At 45.8% G+C, this 15641-nt stretch overlaps 2 protein-coding genes across 3 annotated transcripts; one reads left to right on the forward strand and one right to left on the reverse strand.

Annotated features, from left to right (window-relative positions):
• Window positions 1–1037: 1037 nt before the first annotated feature.
• LOC119181091 (glutathione S-transferase C-terminal domain-containing protein homolog) lies at window positions 1038–4839 on the reverse strand. The gene is made up of 2 exons (XM_037432277.2): window positions 4641–4839; window positions 1038–4550 (listed from the first exon to the last, which is right to left on the reverse strand). The coding sequence occupies exon 2, from the start codon at window positions 4518–4520 to the stop codon at window positions 2700–2702; it is 1821 nt and encodes a 606-aa protein (XP_037288174.2). The 5' UTR covers window positions 4521–4550; window positions 4641–4839; the 3' UTR covers window positions 1038–2699.
• A 4176-nt stretch (window positions 4840–9015) lies between these two features.
• Window positions 9016–13600, forward strand: LOC119181077 (tubulin alpha-1C chain). 2 transcript variants are annotated; one of them, XM_037432254.2, is made up of 5 exons: window positions 9016–9134; window positions 10554–10817; window positions 11410–11686; window positions 12245–12772; window positions 13238–13600. In XM_037432254.2, the coding sequence occupies exons 2-5, from the start codon at window positions 10567–10569 to the stop codon at window positions 13535–13537; spliced, it is 1356 nt and encodes a 451-aa protein (XP_037288151.1). In that variant the 5' UTR covers window positions 9016–9134; window positions 10554–10566; the 3' UTR covers window positions 13538–13600. The 2 variants fall into 2 exon arrangements, with proteins under 2 accessions (XP_037288151.1, XP_075745120.1); XM_075889005.1 differs by having other exon boundaries at window positions 9081–9363.
• Window positions 13601–15641: the final 2041 nt, after the last annotated feature.

The following is a 15641-nucleotide window of genomic DNA, read 5'->3' on the forward strand; positions in this document are numbered from 1 at the left end:
ACCCGCAGGTCGCGGGATCAAACCCCTGCTGTGGCGGCTGCATTTCCGATGAAAATGGAAATGTTATAGGCCCTTGTACTCAGATTTGGGTGCACGTTAAAGAACCCCAGGTGGTCGAAATTTTCGGAGCCCTCCACTACGGCGTCTCTCATAATCATATGGTGGTATTGGGACGTTAAACCCCACAAATCAATCAATCAATCAATAAAAAGCTAACTGCCACACCTTGCCAAAGAGTGCATTGTATGGTGGGAAATAGTAATAACAATGCATGTCTCAAATACAGGCATGCAGACACTAGAATGATTCGAGGAGCTCTTGTGAAAAGTGAACACCTTTATTAGCATGCTCAGGGTTCCCCTTCAGGGGGGTGGGACAAAGGTTCATCGCAGCAACCCCCCCCCCCCTCCATATCATGTCAATATATAGGGTTGACATTGTGCCCCCCTGACAACCCCCCCCCCCGCCCCCTGTGTGCAGGCAGATGAATACCTTACAATGATTAGCTTACAACAAAGTGCAGTGTAGCAAACTAGAATAAATGTAGTGTATTGACTTAGTTTTGGTCCACAGTAAGTGAAAATTTCATCAAAATTTTACTTAAGACAATCAATAGAATTATGTTCAAATAAGAGTAAAGTCTACTTAGCATCTGTACAGATCTATTCTCACAGAGGGCCTTGAGCCAAAAACAAAAAACATTGTTTCAAAACTTTACTATCCTTTGTTTCTCTGCTGCTGAAGAGGTCTGAGAATACGATCTACTTGATGGGCCTTGAAGCAACAATGAATGAAAATTATATATTTTTAATGTCTCTTATTTCATGTGTGAAAACTACCAAGTGATTGTGAGGCATACCCCTAACAGGGGTCTCCTGGTTATTTTTTATCCACCAGAGTGGCCTTGTATTTTGTCCCCCTGAAACTGCTGGCGTGGTCAGGAATCAAACTCGTGCCCTTGAGCACGGTGTGGTGTTGGTGTCAGTAAAAACCTTTGGCAGACTGAAATGCCATCCCACGGCTATCATGAACGCAAATCGTAAGTTAAATTTCTGGTTATTGTGGTCACAATACAGAAATATTTGCATGTATATATTGAAGTTAATGTGCATTTGATTAACTTCAACTTCTCACAATAATTCTGCAGTCATTCACCAGTGGCGCTTCTTGCATTTTGCTGTGTCGCTTGAGATTTTCAGCTCGAAAAATTAATCAACACAACCATCAATCGCTTTGTGTTCCTGACACTGGATCAGATGAGGTGGCATCATACTTTATGTAAATATTCAAGTGATGCAAACATCAAGTAACTTTGCATCATTAAAAAAAATGCAAGGTTATCCTGAGAAATGAACACCCACTAGTGATGCAGAACTATCGGTAAACGGACTACCAAAAGCTTGAATATTTCCTTTAAAACTACTGACAGTACTTCAACTGATGAACTATCAATAGTATTACTGACAGTGTAATCAATAGTATCATTGATGGCATTATCAAAGTTAATACTGTTGATAGTCCTGTGAATAATTATGGCATTGTTGGCCTGTGACATTGCCAAAGCATTGATGGGAGCCAACTATCAGCAATACTCAGTTCGATTATGACGAATATTTTGGCAAAAGAAATGAACTACTTCCAGGGCGAAAATGTAGGATAATATCCATTTAAAATGTTCATATTAAAAAGCAATCAGTTACCTTCTACAAATAAAAAATTAGTTTTTTTTTATGTCGGTATGTAAAACCCCAACAATTACTATTCGATATTTTTACTTTTAAATAACAAAATACTATATAGATTTAAAGCCCCACGCAGTTCCATCATATTACATACGTCATGGATTCCTTTCTGCTACAGATGTGCAGTTCAATTAAATTATCATGTGTCAGTGAAGCATTCTAGTCAAAGAACACGAGCATGTAAATTTGTTTGCTCTACAGCCTGCTCATCCTGCTCCACCATTTACCACATACCTGAGAAACAAGGCATATACTGCAATGAGTTCATATGATTGTTTTTATACTATCAATACTCAACAATCAAACTATCAATAGCTCTATCGATATTGTTATCGATAGTTCTGCATTGCTCTCACCCACACATAAATATTTTAAGAGATAGAACCAAACCATATAAAATCACTGCCTATGTGTTACTAGCAAATTAGCATGAATCTTGACTATGGTCACGATTGAGCAAGACATGGCCACAAACGTTAAATATCGACTTCGTCTTAGAAATATTATTTGCTTTCAACATGTAGTAACATAAGTGGTGTTTATCAAACTCTCTTTAACTCATCTGACTTTTCTTCACTGGGTGGCTTTTTCTCGAGACAGTAGCAGCTGCAGTTGCAGTATTGTGAATTGGCAGGCAAATGCAAATTACCAAAATAGACTTATTTCATGCAGTCCGTCTATACTTACTAAGCCCATTCACACTAAGAGGATGCAATGACAGCTTTATAACTGAAACTTGGAAGTATGTAAGAATGAGCTCATTGGTGGTTGGCAAAACTTGCAGCACACCAAGAAGGACATAGACGGAAGAAGTAAACATGGGACGATGTGCTTCGAAGAAAGTGAAGGGAAAATTAAGTGCATCGTCCTGTCTTTACTATCATCATGCCTGTCTATTTTAGTGCACTTAAAGTTTTGCCATGTGCGCCTGACAACAGGTAATAAGAATCTTCAACTTCAGCGCACTTTAGATGTCCGTTTGCCAACTAAAACGAGTCCCTTGGGCGAGCAATCATGCGGTACCATCTGCGTCACAATTACTTCGTAGCCACTCTCGGCCGCACACATAGCCCGGTCTCTGTCTACCAGAGCCATGCAATAATGGCCCTGCTGGCATGTAGGCGTGTCGCGCTCAGTTCGGTCAGCGTAGTGGCACAGCAACGTGTAGTCCTCCTTCGAGATGCCCGTATCCCTAAAAGCACGACTGAGGGGATAGCTGATTCGGTCTGTCACTTTCATGGCACCGTAGCAACAGGGACACGACATGAACGCCGCATTGCGTTCGATGCACTTCTGCAAGACCAAGTCCGTGGCAACGCCGCAAGCATGCAGAGAGACTCCCAAGTCAAAATCACCCACGTAGTAGTCTATATTGCTTTGATAAAAGACAACATTTCGCAGGCCCAGAGACTTCACCCTCTCCCGAGCACGATGCATCGACTCTTCCTTGTTTTCAATCATTACGATCCGGCATTCCGGTAGCAGGTAAGCCAGGACAATGCCCACGTGGCCTCCTCCTGAACAGAAGTCGACAATCGTGCAGCCATCAAAGGCGTTTTGCAGAGCCAACACTACGAGGTTCTCAATCTGCTGACACTTGCGCAGGACCCTGTTTTTTGGAAGACCTCCACCAAGAGGGTGCACTTTTTCTGGAAACTCCTCCCAGGGAAGGGGAAGGGAGTCTTTGCCGGGGTTCGGCTTCAAGTCTGGTGATATGCGGGCCTCCCTGAGGGAGTTAATGATGGACTCTGGGTTCTTGTGCCGAATACGAGGCTTTGTGCGTTCTGGATGAGACGAGTAGAGGCTGTCCTTCGGGAGCTCGAACTCTTCTATGAACCTGCTGCACTCTTCTCGCTCGACCTGCTCGATGTGCTTCAGTTCCAAAGATTCCAAGGCACGGTGAGTCTGTATCTGTGCAGACATCGTTTCGTACCACTTGGTAGTGAGAGGTAGCCTTACGGATATTGCCTTCTTACTCGTAACAGCTGCCAACTCGGTGAATATGAGGTGAAGGACGGGAAAAAGCACTACGTCGGCCAGTGTCTGGTCGAAACCCTCGACGAATCTGTGTTCCAGTAGAGGCAGTTTTCCATCAACCGGCTTATGCTCTACGGGCGAGCCGCCTCCTTCACGACGTGACGCCCGAAACACTTGCTGCTGTTTCCTCCGGACATTGTGCGTCTTCACAGGCTGTCGCATGTGGGCCTCGAGAAGGTGAAGTTCTTCGGGAAGCTTGAGCGGCGGAGATTCGAACCCGCTACCAGCAGAGAAGCGCTTCCGAAGCTTCGGAATGGCCCTCTGTACGTCCAGTTCGCAGAAGCGAGTCCAGAGAGAAGACTCGGAGCAGGCTGCGAGGCAACCGCCGCGGAAACCCAGCAGTGCCTTGCACTCGCGGTCCCGGGTTCGACTCCCAAACTGACCCAGCGCCCATCGGAGGACACCCGCGAGCCCGCCGATGCAAGTCGCGGTAGTATTGTCGGGTAGATAGACAGCCGGAGGTTCGCAGTCGAGTAGTTCTTGCGGCGTAGGTGAGCCGTCGCTAGTCTCGAAGCACTTGAGTTTCGAAAGAACGCTGAGAGGCAAATCGAAGAGTGGATTGTCGTTACAGTCACTACCGCCATCGCCGGCTGGCTCGCGTGGCACCAAGACGATACGCAGGTCTTCTATCTCACAGTAGGCGAACGTGAACAGAGCGACGAGTGTGCTCTGCGGTACACGCAGGAGCGATGTGTCGTTGTCTTTCCTGCCGCCGAGCATCACGAGGGGCTCGATTGCCATGATTGTTGGCTCTCCACGAAGCTCTGTCAACTTTGTTGTGGAAGAAAATAAAGCACGTATTTTTCATCGCCGAGTTGTACTGACACCATATCCGATGCCAAACAGAGAACACCTACCTACCTATGCACGCCAGCTTGACGACAGAACTCTCGTTTCCATTTCGCCGCATTTCGCACAGGGCGCCGCCATCTTTACTTTGTCATTGTTTGTGGGCGCCCATACGACTTTGTTCCACGCCAACGTCTTTTACAACATTGTCCACGCTTTGTTCAGCTTTGTGTTCTGTGGTTCCCATGAAACGTCGTTGAAAACTATAAAAATGTTCTGTTGATTGCTTGTTTTTTTTTTTTTTTGCAGACAAAACCTCACGCCTGATGAAGTTTTAATGTTAATATTGTTTTTTTTTTTTTTAAAGCTTGACAAGCATCGCTGCAATCGATGCATAGGCGTCGGCCTGTTTATATGACTCACAGTAGGCGTTTACTGAGTGTACTACGGTATGGTAATAAGGTTCTTCACTCTATGGTACTACCGTACCACGTCTACCGTGCCACTGGTGTTTTATGGCACTTCCTTGAGACCACGGAGGAAGGAAAGCCGTGCTTGAGACAATGTAGGGCGAGATGGACTGGGACTCACTGTGCGAACAAACAATACGTGTCTGACCTCAATGAATGCACAGAGCCTGTGCATGTAGCTGGCCCTTTTTACATCATTGGGGTAGCCGGTGGAGGAGGGTTCAACCCACTCGCCCAATTTTCAAAATTTGTTTGCGCACATTAGGACACACAAATAGCATATATGGTTGAATGACCTCCCCCCTCTCAAACTGGCTACGCCTCTTCTATGCATGTCCCTTTTTTTTTTTTTTTTAAATCCAGTGGAACCGTTCTTCAAGCATAGCCTAGCTATAGTCATAGGTGTTTTCTTGCTTAGCCGGTGTTTGATGTAAGTGCACTCTAAAAAAAGCAAGTTATGGCGACTGAGAGAGGTAAAAGACCGGGGGAGGGTGCGTCGGCGGGACGTCGGGGTGATGCAAACCAGCACGGCAAGCTTGACCGTTGCCAGGGAAACGCAAACAGCAACAAAATATTCCGTCGCCGGCGGTGTTTTCGGCAACCGTGGCTGCTTTGGCCCAAGGCATCCATCCGGTTTCTACGGAGCATCCCGTCTGCTTTTCCGGCAGCCGGCTTTTTATTTTTTCTCACAGCTCTCGTCTCCTAAACCTAAGAATAAAATAAAACGATGATGTAGTGAGTGCTTACCCATTATGCAACGTATCGAAATGAGATACGAAATAGTGCAATATCATCTCTACGAATAAACTTTTAGCGTAGAAACATTTTAACCAGTTGCACCTCCGTACAGAATAATTTTAGAATCATGATCGGCGATGCGATCTCTGCGATGTGCACTGTACCCGGCTCGTGCTTAATTTTTGTACCTAGTAGGTTTGTACCTAGTACGTGAAGGTAGATTTAACACGATAAAATCGATAAAACTCGGCGTGCTTGCTATGTGAGTGAGAGATAAATAAAAAGAACGGACAGGAACCTTAAAAAAAACTGGTTTGCTACCCCGTAAAGGGGCGTGGAAATAAGAATTTTCATGTTTGCTAAATAACAGTTTAGATTTGCTTTCCCATACAAATCTGAAACCTGCGACCCTGGAGGAGTGGCTGGACTTTCCCCCGATCATCATGCTTGTTTTTTGTTGTTGTTGTTAGTGGCGAACCTGTACAGTGGTTAGTTTATATTTAATAACTTAAGGTTGTTCTCTCTCTCATCCTTAAACCTAACCTTAACAGAGATACGTTACGTTATCTTTATCGATAAACCGGGGTGTAACAACTGGGTTTACAATTAGCATTGTTTGTTTGGAGATAGGACGGACCCTTGGGGAGCACCACGTTTCTGTTTGAATTTATGTGAAAAACATCCATTCTTCACGCAATAAAATTCTCTTGGTTTTAAGAATTCTGCTATCCACTAAAAATTATAATGAGAAAAATTTAGGCTCTGTTGGTTGTTCATGCAGTACAATGGAGTGCTCGACACTGTCTTACGCTTTAGCTATCTTGTTTTCTTATATGTTTCTTGTTTTCTTTATATTGTTTTCTTTTACGAGCAAGCTGCATTCGACTCTCATAATCCGCATGGACACACCAAATTGAACATTCGCTGCGAAAACCAATTTGGTTTGGCTTTAATATTGACTTATTTGTCATCCAGGCGTTTATTCGGCCAATTAGGACCCTTTCTATGAGTTTCACCATGTTAAAAGTTGGCGAGATGGGTCTGATATTTTCTATGCGAAAACCTAACCCTTCCTTTTTTTATTAATGGAATTACCTTAGCCATTTTCAAGTCATACGGTATCAAGGCGTTCTTTAAAGAATAGTTTACAAGATTGAGGACTTCGCCGGGTGATAGCTTGAATAAAATTTTAATCATAGGAACTGTGACTCCATCAGGACCAGAAGCTGACGAGGGTAAATCTCGAATCACTTTTAATGCTTCCGATAGCGTTACGTTTTCGAAGTCAGCGCGTATGTTACACTTTTGCCAGTTGAAAGCCATAGTTGAAGAAAACCTAATTTCTAGACCTCTGCCAATTGACACTAAAGAGTTCGTCGTTTCTTCTGGGGATAGCCTTTCATAATCAGTGTTTGCTGTAGACGGCAGGATTTTGCGAGATCGCATATATCGAAATAAAGCTCTCTTATTTTTAGGTTTCGAGAGAAAATCGAAATGTCTGTTATCATATTATTCTTTAGCTTGGGCCACCGTGCGATCGGCAAGAAATTTATTATTGGGCCTGTTCTTAGGGGACTCATATTATGTATTATCTTCTCCCAAGCTGCCTGCCGTCGTATTCTTTTCGCCGATTGAACAGCAAATTCAGCTTTTTTTGTATGCTCTCTTAATTACTGCGCTTAATATCATAGCTTTAGTGTCATCACCATCTTGAGGAGAGCCTAAAGCAGCTTTTAGGTCGTGTTTAAATTTTGGATAATTTATAAAGATCCGGGTATGGTAATTGAACATGATGGTTTAACAGGGCAAGTGATCTTGAACATTATAGGAAAGTGGTCACTGTTGGAGGCGCAATCAAGGGCTGTCCATGATGTACTAGCAATAGCCGAGCTTACAAAGCTTAAGTCTAAGGCACAGCGTGAACGACCTCGAATAAATGTGAGAGTTCTAGAGTTGAGGCACAATAGAGAGAAGAGAAGTAAACGTTTATTTTTGAAACAGCGCCCCGAGCAATGCCCGGTGTCATCCTGAGATGGGAGGGCTCCTTAGTCCAGGAACCCTCTGGCTTCTACTGCCCTCTTGGCCCTGGCGACGAGTTGTTGTTGCTCTTCCAGGTCCTCGAGGGCGAGCTTCGCCTCCCACGTTTCGGTTAGGCCTTCGTTCGTCCGTCCTGCTTCGTTATCAGTCGTGTGTTGTTGCAGATTACGCCTGGCAATACACTGGCATGCAAGAAGCAAGTGCGCCATGGTGTCCGGTACGTTGCAAAGCGGGCACATAGAGCTATATCTCGTTAAGCAGAGGCGGTGCATTAGGGCCCCATGTGTGTGTGCTGCTGCTGAGGCACAATAAATTGTTGTCTAACGAACAACCGTTGGCCACATTGATCTGTCCTAAAACCCCAGCATGTATGGTGAGAATTGAAGCCACCAACTAGAATTTTTTCTCTACAGCCTTCCCGCTGGCAGAGAACCAGTTCTTTTTCTTCACATTTTCAAGCTCAACGCTTCAAAAGTTGAATTACGTACCTCATGAATGGCGAGTATAAGACCACACGTGTTGCGCTTACCGGCATGTCTTCAGAAGTGTACAGTATTTCATCGTGTGCGTACAATAAATGATTAGAAACACCGACTTTTGCCCCGAAGTACAGAACATATATCAAGCATCTGTAAATAAGCGCATTTAACTGCATCTGTTTATTTGTACGCCAATCGCAGATGTCTATTATTAAGCGCGCACAATTGTATATGATAATGGCGGAATTAATTAATTCCGTTAAAAATTAATTCCGTTAATGGCGGAATTAATTAATTCCATTAAAAAAAAACGTTAACGTTTTTTTTTAATGACGAGCACTATGGAGAGGCGTTAAAGGCAGCGAAGGGCGAGCCCGCAGTTTCGTTACACACGAAGTTTGGGCGTTGCCGCTTTGGCCTATGCGCCCGCACCACCCCACAGGTTTCTTTGTATTTTTTTTTTCTTATTCATCGTCACGCCAATTTGCCGCGGAAGAATGTGAGGAGCGCTGCACAACTTCCTCATAGAGCGCCGTCACCTGCTGTCACTACCGAGTGCGCTAAAAGAAAGAGTGCGCAGTTTATCAAAGTAAAAAAAGCACATCATGCTATAAACAAACGCATTATTGCTTGCAACATTTTTTATTAACATTGTTTGGAATAAAATAAACTTAACTTAGTGTTACTGTGAGCTATAATTACTGAAGAAATACCGCGCTTGCGCGGCAGTATGGGATGCCTATATAAGGCAATTTGCCGCACTACTTTCTCAGACCCATCAGTTTACGGGCGTACGTTGTCCACGTCGAAGTAAACGTTGCTTTGGGCCTTAAACCCATCAAGTATGTATTCATTCAGCTATAAGTTAGTTTTAGAGGTGCTTTTATGTGCGACGAGTTTGTTGAAAGTTTCTATTTTTGCTCGTAATCCAGGAAATGTCGCCGTGTCGCGATAGCTTGAATTGCTCGGTCGGCTCTCGTAAGCCTAGCGCCGGCATGGTCCGAAATTTCATTACTATCTATACGAATCGATAAGTACCTTGAATCTACTGAGAAAAAGCTGCGGTGCAGAGTGAGTGGGTTTTTACTTACTGTAATCGGAGCGAATGTATTCGAAGTCCTGTCGTAGCCGGCAATTGTCTCCTCATAGGCCTAATTTTGGTGCGATTGGTTGCTAAGTGGGCGTGGGGTAATTAGTCTAGTTTGGAAGTTAAGCCAATGTTTAAACTGACTGCGTTACTGAACTGAACAGTTTACTTGCGGAGGTAGTTCGCCTGTGGGATCAACATTTTCCTCCCGGCCCCGCCCGGCTAGTTAAACATCTGCAAAATTCATCATGGCGTCGTCTCGCTCTAACGGTCGTTAGCCGGCGTGCCTGACCGTTCGTTGCGGCTGTGCATTGTGAGGTGTGTTGGGCGGCGCGTCTTCCGAAACCGGCTTTGAGGAGTGAGGGTGCCTGTTGCGGAACAGTTTCCAGGCCGAGGCCTTGTTAGCATCTTTTTTTGGGAAGCCGGTGTGCATCCACGTCAGCGGTTTTCACGCGCATGTCAAAGGTCTTAGTAGTCGGAGACAGTCGCTTACACTGCGGTTAGGTAGTGATGATAGTGGTGGTGAGTTGTGATAACCGACATATTGAGACGCGGTTGAGAGGAGTTGCTGCTTCGCGTGGCGCTTCGCTCCCGCTCTCGGGCGTGGCCCCCGGAGCTGCCCTGCGCTGGCAGTCGGTCCACAGCCACGGTGTCGAACATGAACTGCCGTCCCCTGGCGCTAGCGTCGGGCGTGGGCGGTGGTCCCGCATATTCCTGATCTTCGTGCCCGTCCTTCTGGGCAATGGCACTGGGGAAAGACCATGCGGTGTACAGGTGTCCGATTCGTTCACATCGCCGAGAGCCGAACTTGGAATTTTGTTTCCTGGGAGCGTGGTTACAACTTAGTCATATGCTTTGCCAAATGAGCGATGCCATTTAAATTTGAATGGTTTGTACCTGCAAGTTGTAAATATGCTTAGCTCCGGTGAACTTAACGCGGGATTTCCACTTGCGATCCACTTGCAATTTCCTGTAGTGATGTGATTCATTGCCCAGTGTGTATGTCAGTATGTTGGCGTAGGTGCATGACGAAATTAAAATTTTGGAGTTAGTAAGGTGTTACGAGTCTCCCATTCGTCTGGATCAGTGCTGGCCTGTCAATAAATGTGCGCAACTTTTTGCCTCTAAGGTTGTTGTCAGTGCCTGCTGACGTGCCTGTTTCTTTGTCTCTCAGCTAACCGGTGAAAATGCGCGAGTGCATATCTGTTCACGTTGGACAAGCGGGCGTCCAGATCGGCAATGCCTGCTGGGAGCTCTACTGCCTGGAGCATGGCATTCAGCCCGACGGCCAGATGCCCAGTGACAAGACGATCGGCGGAGGCGACGACTCCTTCAACACTTTCTTCAGCGAGACCGGAGCCGGCAAGCACGTGCCCCGCGCTGTATACGTCGACCTCGAACCCACGGTTGTCGACGAAGTCCGTACCGGCACCTACAGGTGTGCAGCGATTTCTTTCGATCGCACAGCTTCAGTAGGTCTGTCGCTGACGGTAGCCGCTTTGCAGGATTTTAATGTTGGTCAACAAACTTCAGCCCATTTTTGTACATTGACACATTCGTATCTCTTCTGTAGAGTGGTAGAGCATTTGGATATGAACACTGGCATAGCCCACAGCTGCTACAAGCCTCTTTTTGTTTGAGCGATAGTGCACAGTTTGCTGTCATTTATAGAGCCTATCTGCATATTATCGGAACGGAAACAAACTGGCCACTCTAGACCGCTCGGAATACAACTGTGTACTTATCAAAATGCATGCATATTACAAATGTCACTTGGAATATACACTACGCATAGTGCGGGTTGTGCTTCAGAGTAAAGGTCGGGTCAGTTTAGGGTGAACTGTAATTCCATAATTCTTAATGTGGCTTGCGACAAGGTAAGCTTAATATGCTATTGGGTATAAAGCATGCCTCTGTGGCTGTTCACTGCAGTTGCCAAAGTACCAGCCCTAGTTTGTGCAGTTGATGTGGCTAACAACTCTTGGCACAGCACTCACGACTTGTATTAATTGTCTTGTTGACTGCTGCAGGCAGCTGTTCCACCCCGAGCAGCTGATCACTGGCAAGGAGGATGCAGCAAACAACTATGCTCGCGGCCACTACACAATCGGCAAGGAGATTGTGGATCTGGTGCTGGACCGGATCAGGAAGCTGGCAGACCAGTGCACGGGACTGCAGGGTTTCCTCATCTTCCACAGCTTCGGAGGTGGCACCGGCTCGGGCTTCACCTCGCTTCTCATGGAGCGCCTCTCGGTGGACTACGGCAAGAAGTCCAAGCTCGAGTTTGCCATCTACCCAGCCCCACAGGTACTTGCTTTCTATAGCCTCCCATTCTGTGGTGTAGTTTGCGCGTAGAGTACCCAGACACTATGGAGGTGTCGGCGGCCCGGCTTTCTGGCTCGGTTGCTGGCTAATCCTGTTGGCCCAGGAGCTGCTTCATGTCAGTTGTCCTCGCCAGTGTGTCTGACAGCATACCTGTCCCCAGCCATGTGGCTGGTGTGGGCTGCACTCCTGCATATTCCTGTTCTTCGTGTAGTCCCATCGGACAAGTACACTGGGGAGAGACCATGCAGGAGACATCACCTTTGCACACCACTTTGTTGTGAATAACCGTCAATTGCAGGCTGTGTCGCTTGGCAGTTCTTGTTAAATTCACGTCTGCTGCCATCTGTTGCCTCTCGGTTATTATTAGTTCACACAAGGCGTAGCTGTTCTAATGCCACTTTGTTCTGATCCTGCCAATACTTCAGTAGAGCACTGGTCTAGTCAAGGAGTGCCCTTTACAATGGCAGCTATTGGCTCAATGTATTTGACATGGTCAGTAGGGTTTGAAGTGAAGTGTCTGGCCACCTCTTCTCATCGCAGGTCTCCACAGCAGTCGTGGAACCCTACAACTCCATTCTCACCACTCACACCACTCTCGAGCATTCAGACTGTGCTTTCATGGTCGACAACGAGGCAATCTATGACATATGCCGGCGAAACCTCGACATTGAAAGGCCCACCTACACGAATCTCAACAGGCTCATCGGCCAGATCGTCTCCTCCATCACCGCCTCTCTGCGGTTCGATGGTGCCCTGAACGTCGACCTGACAGAGTTCCAGACCAACTTGGTGCCCTACCCTCGCATCCACTTCCCCCTCGTCACCTATGCTCCTGTCATCTCTGCCGAGAAGGCCTACCATGAGCAGCTCACTGTTGCTGAAATCACAAACGCCTGCTTTGAGCCCGCCAACCAGATGGTCAAGTGTGACCCCCGTCACGGAAAGTACATGGCCTGCTGTCTCCTGTACCGAGGGGATGTTGTGCCTAAGGACGTAAATGCAGCCATTGCGGCCATCAAGACCAAGCGCACGATCCAGTTTGTGGACTGGTGCCCTACTGGATTTAAGGTAAGTTTGGTGCTACCTTGTGCGTCGTGCCTTGCGTAATTGAGAGGACCAGGAAGTTCTAAAGGGACTATGTATTAATAAGAACCAACAATATTGCCACGTTACGTAGATGTTATTTGTGTATTTTGGAGTAGGACTTCACATAACAAATTGTAGTGCAAACTGAAAGTAAAGAACAAAAAATCCCCCCATTCATTTTTTTCGCTGGCTTAGAATTTGTTGTGAAGATGCGAATCTCTTCAGGGAGCTCGGTATCAAACTTAATTTTTTGGTCTTTCGTTGCTGCACAACTTCATTTTGATCCCTCTCTCAAATGCTAGCGAGTTAAAACAAGACTTGTAGAATTCCTAGTGGTTTTGTGTGTGAGCAGTGGCTTTTCTTCAAACATAGCTTGTGTTTACAATGTGCTATTGTGGCTTTGTGCGTTCTTGGGTGTTCAATCGCTACACCCGATTCGTATTGCAGGTTGGCATCAACTACCAGCCCCCGACTGTTGTACCCGGTGGCGACCTCGCCAAGGTCCAGCGTGCTGTGTGCATGCTGTCAAACACAACAGCCATAGCAGAGGCTTGGGCACGTCTCGACCACAAGTTCGACCTCATGTATGCCAAGCGGGCATTTGTCCACTGGTATGTCGGCGAAGGCATGGAGGAAGGAGAGTTTTCCGAAGCCAGGGAGGACTTGGCTGCCCTCGAGAAGGACTACGAGGAGGTCGGCATCGACTCTGCAGAGGGTGCTGAAGATGATGGTGGGGAGGAGTTTTGAGGAAAGGCGTCCTTGCCCGCCTGCTCGGGGCCATGGAATAAAAGAGCAGTTGTCATTGCCCGAGATCTGTTGATTCTTCATATTGAAGCACTTAGTATCCGTCCACGCCATTGAGTGGCTCCTGCCATGTCTAATGGAAGTTGTCAGTGGTCTTGACAAGGAAAAGCATGTATGTGGGTGGGGGTCTTGATCCGCGCTCTGGTTTTTTGTAGCCGTGGATAGACCAGGCAACTGAATTTGTGGGGCTGCTTGTTTGTGACAGCGAACTTTTTTTTTCTATTGCTGCTCTTAGCTTCAAGGCGTAAAATGTTACTAAATATTCAAGAAAAAAAAAGGGAAACACGGGATGAGTGAGGTGGCTACTAATAGATGGTGAATCTGATAAAAACACCACCTTCCAAGTATGTACAGAACGTGTGCAAAAGGAACCCTAGAGTATCGCTGTGCCTGTCTTGTAGACCCTTACACTGTTTGCCAACACAGCCCCTTGATGAGACCCGGTTTCGTTCAACGATTGGTTTCAATAGCATTGGTGGACCACGAGGGCTTCAGAAAATAGCGTGCCGTTTTTCCAGTTTCCTTATATTTCTCAAAATAAATTCAAATATTAGAGCTATGTGAAAGTTCTAAAACATTTCCCTGTACTTTACACACGTTTATTTTATGTGAAAGACTTTGAAAGAGATTTTCCTTACGCTTGAAAACGTGCTTTTAGTTTCGACGTCAGGAGCTGGTATATGAAGTGACCGGAGGTTATTTTGGGTACAACGCTTGTTCAAGGAAGTCTCGCTGTTTCCGGGTCAAAACCTCTGAATCAGCGCTTACACATTTTTACGGAGTAAGTTTGCAAATATGGTACGTGCTAAGCAGTTCCCTTTGCTTTATCTACAATAGATACATTTTCAAACATGGTGTACACGCGCACTACGTACAGTGTAGTGGGAGGCTACCACCAGTTGCAGGAGGTAGAGGATTTTGTACATGTCGGAACTAGGCTTGATTTCGTTGCTGCGTTACCTCCCTCAATTTTTACTTGCATAGATCAGGCATATTGAATTCCTCTATGTGCATTTACTGTAATCAGGAGGAAACGATCAGTCATTTTTTATTACATTGTCGCCGTTTCGATTTATTCGGGCAAAGCATACTAGTACCACCTCTTCAAAGACTGGGCTTGCAACTATCACAACCTGATCTTCTTTCATTTGGAGCCTCTACACTGGGTATCAGCCACAGGGATGTTTTATTGGCCGTTCAAGAATACATCACTGCGACTAAGCGATTTTCTTGCTAAATTGCTGTCTCACTATTTTTCTTCTTTTTTTTTCTGCAAACCTGATATCGGTATTTCAAATCAAAATTAAGTTACAAAAAAAAATTGTAGGAATGACGCACTGCTGAAAGTTTAGGGCAAATTCACCTTATAATCGGCCAATCCTCTTCTTTGGGTACGAGCCATGTGCACAGGAAAACAACAACAACAACAATAGGCTTGATTTGTAAAGGAACCCTTCAGCCTCGAGTACGTGAGCAAGAAAAAAAAAAGTTAACCTAATCTGCAAGGCGTTAAATTGAGATAAAGAATGGGATATTGATCCCTTTGAACGAACTTAAAGCACGGAAACATTTTGACGAGCCAAATTGCAGCTGGTTGTCCAGGTGATTTTCAAGATTTAAAATATCAACTTCGTAAACCAGCCATGCCGTTTCTGGCATGGCTGGTTGGCATGGACCATCGAAAGGCGTTCAAGACAGCGAAGGGCGTTACATTGCGTTCAAACCAAGCCCGCAGTTCGTGACAAACGTAATTATGGGCGTTGCCGCCTTGTCCAATGTACCCGCACCTAAGGTCCATAGATGTAACCTGTTCTAGATGAAAGCAGAGAACACCTAATGAAACATCTTTCGTCCAGGCACTTTACCCGCTCCACCCCACAGGCGCCACAGGTTTCTTTGTATGTTCTGTTCTCATTCATCGTCGGCGCCAATTCGACGCGGAAGAATGCGATGTGTGACGTAGGAGCACTGCTGTCACAACCAAGTGCGCTAGATGAAAGAGTGCACAATTTTTTCAAATACAATGACATGTATATTACTCTAAACA

Source organism: Rhipicephalus microplus, chromosome 3 (genome assembly GCF_043290135.1).
Source record: "Rhipicephalus microplus isolate Deutch F79 chromosome 3, USDA_Rmic, whole genome shotgun sequence".
NCBI classification, from domain to species: Eukaryota; Metazoa; Arthropoda; class Arachnida; order Ixodida; family Ixodidae; genus Rhipicephalus; species Rhipicephalus microplus.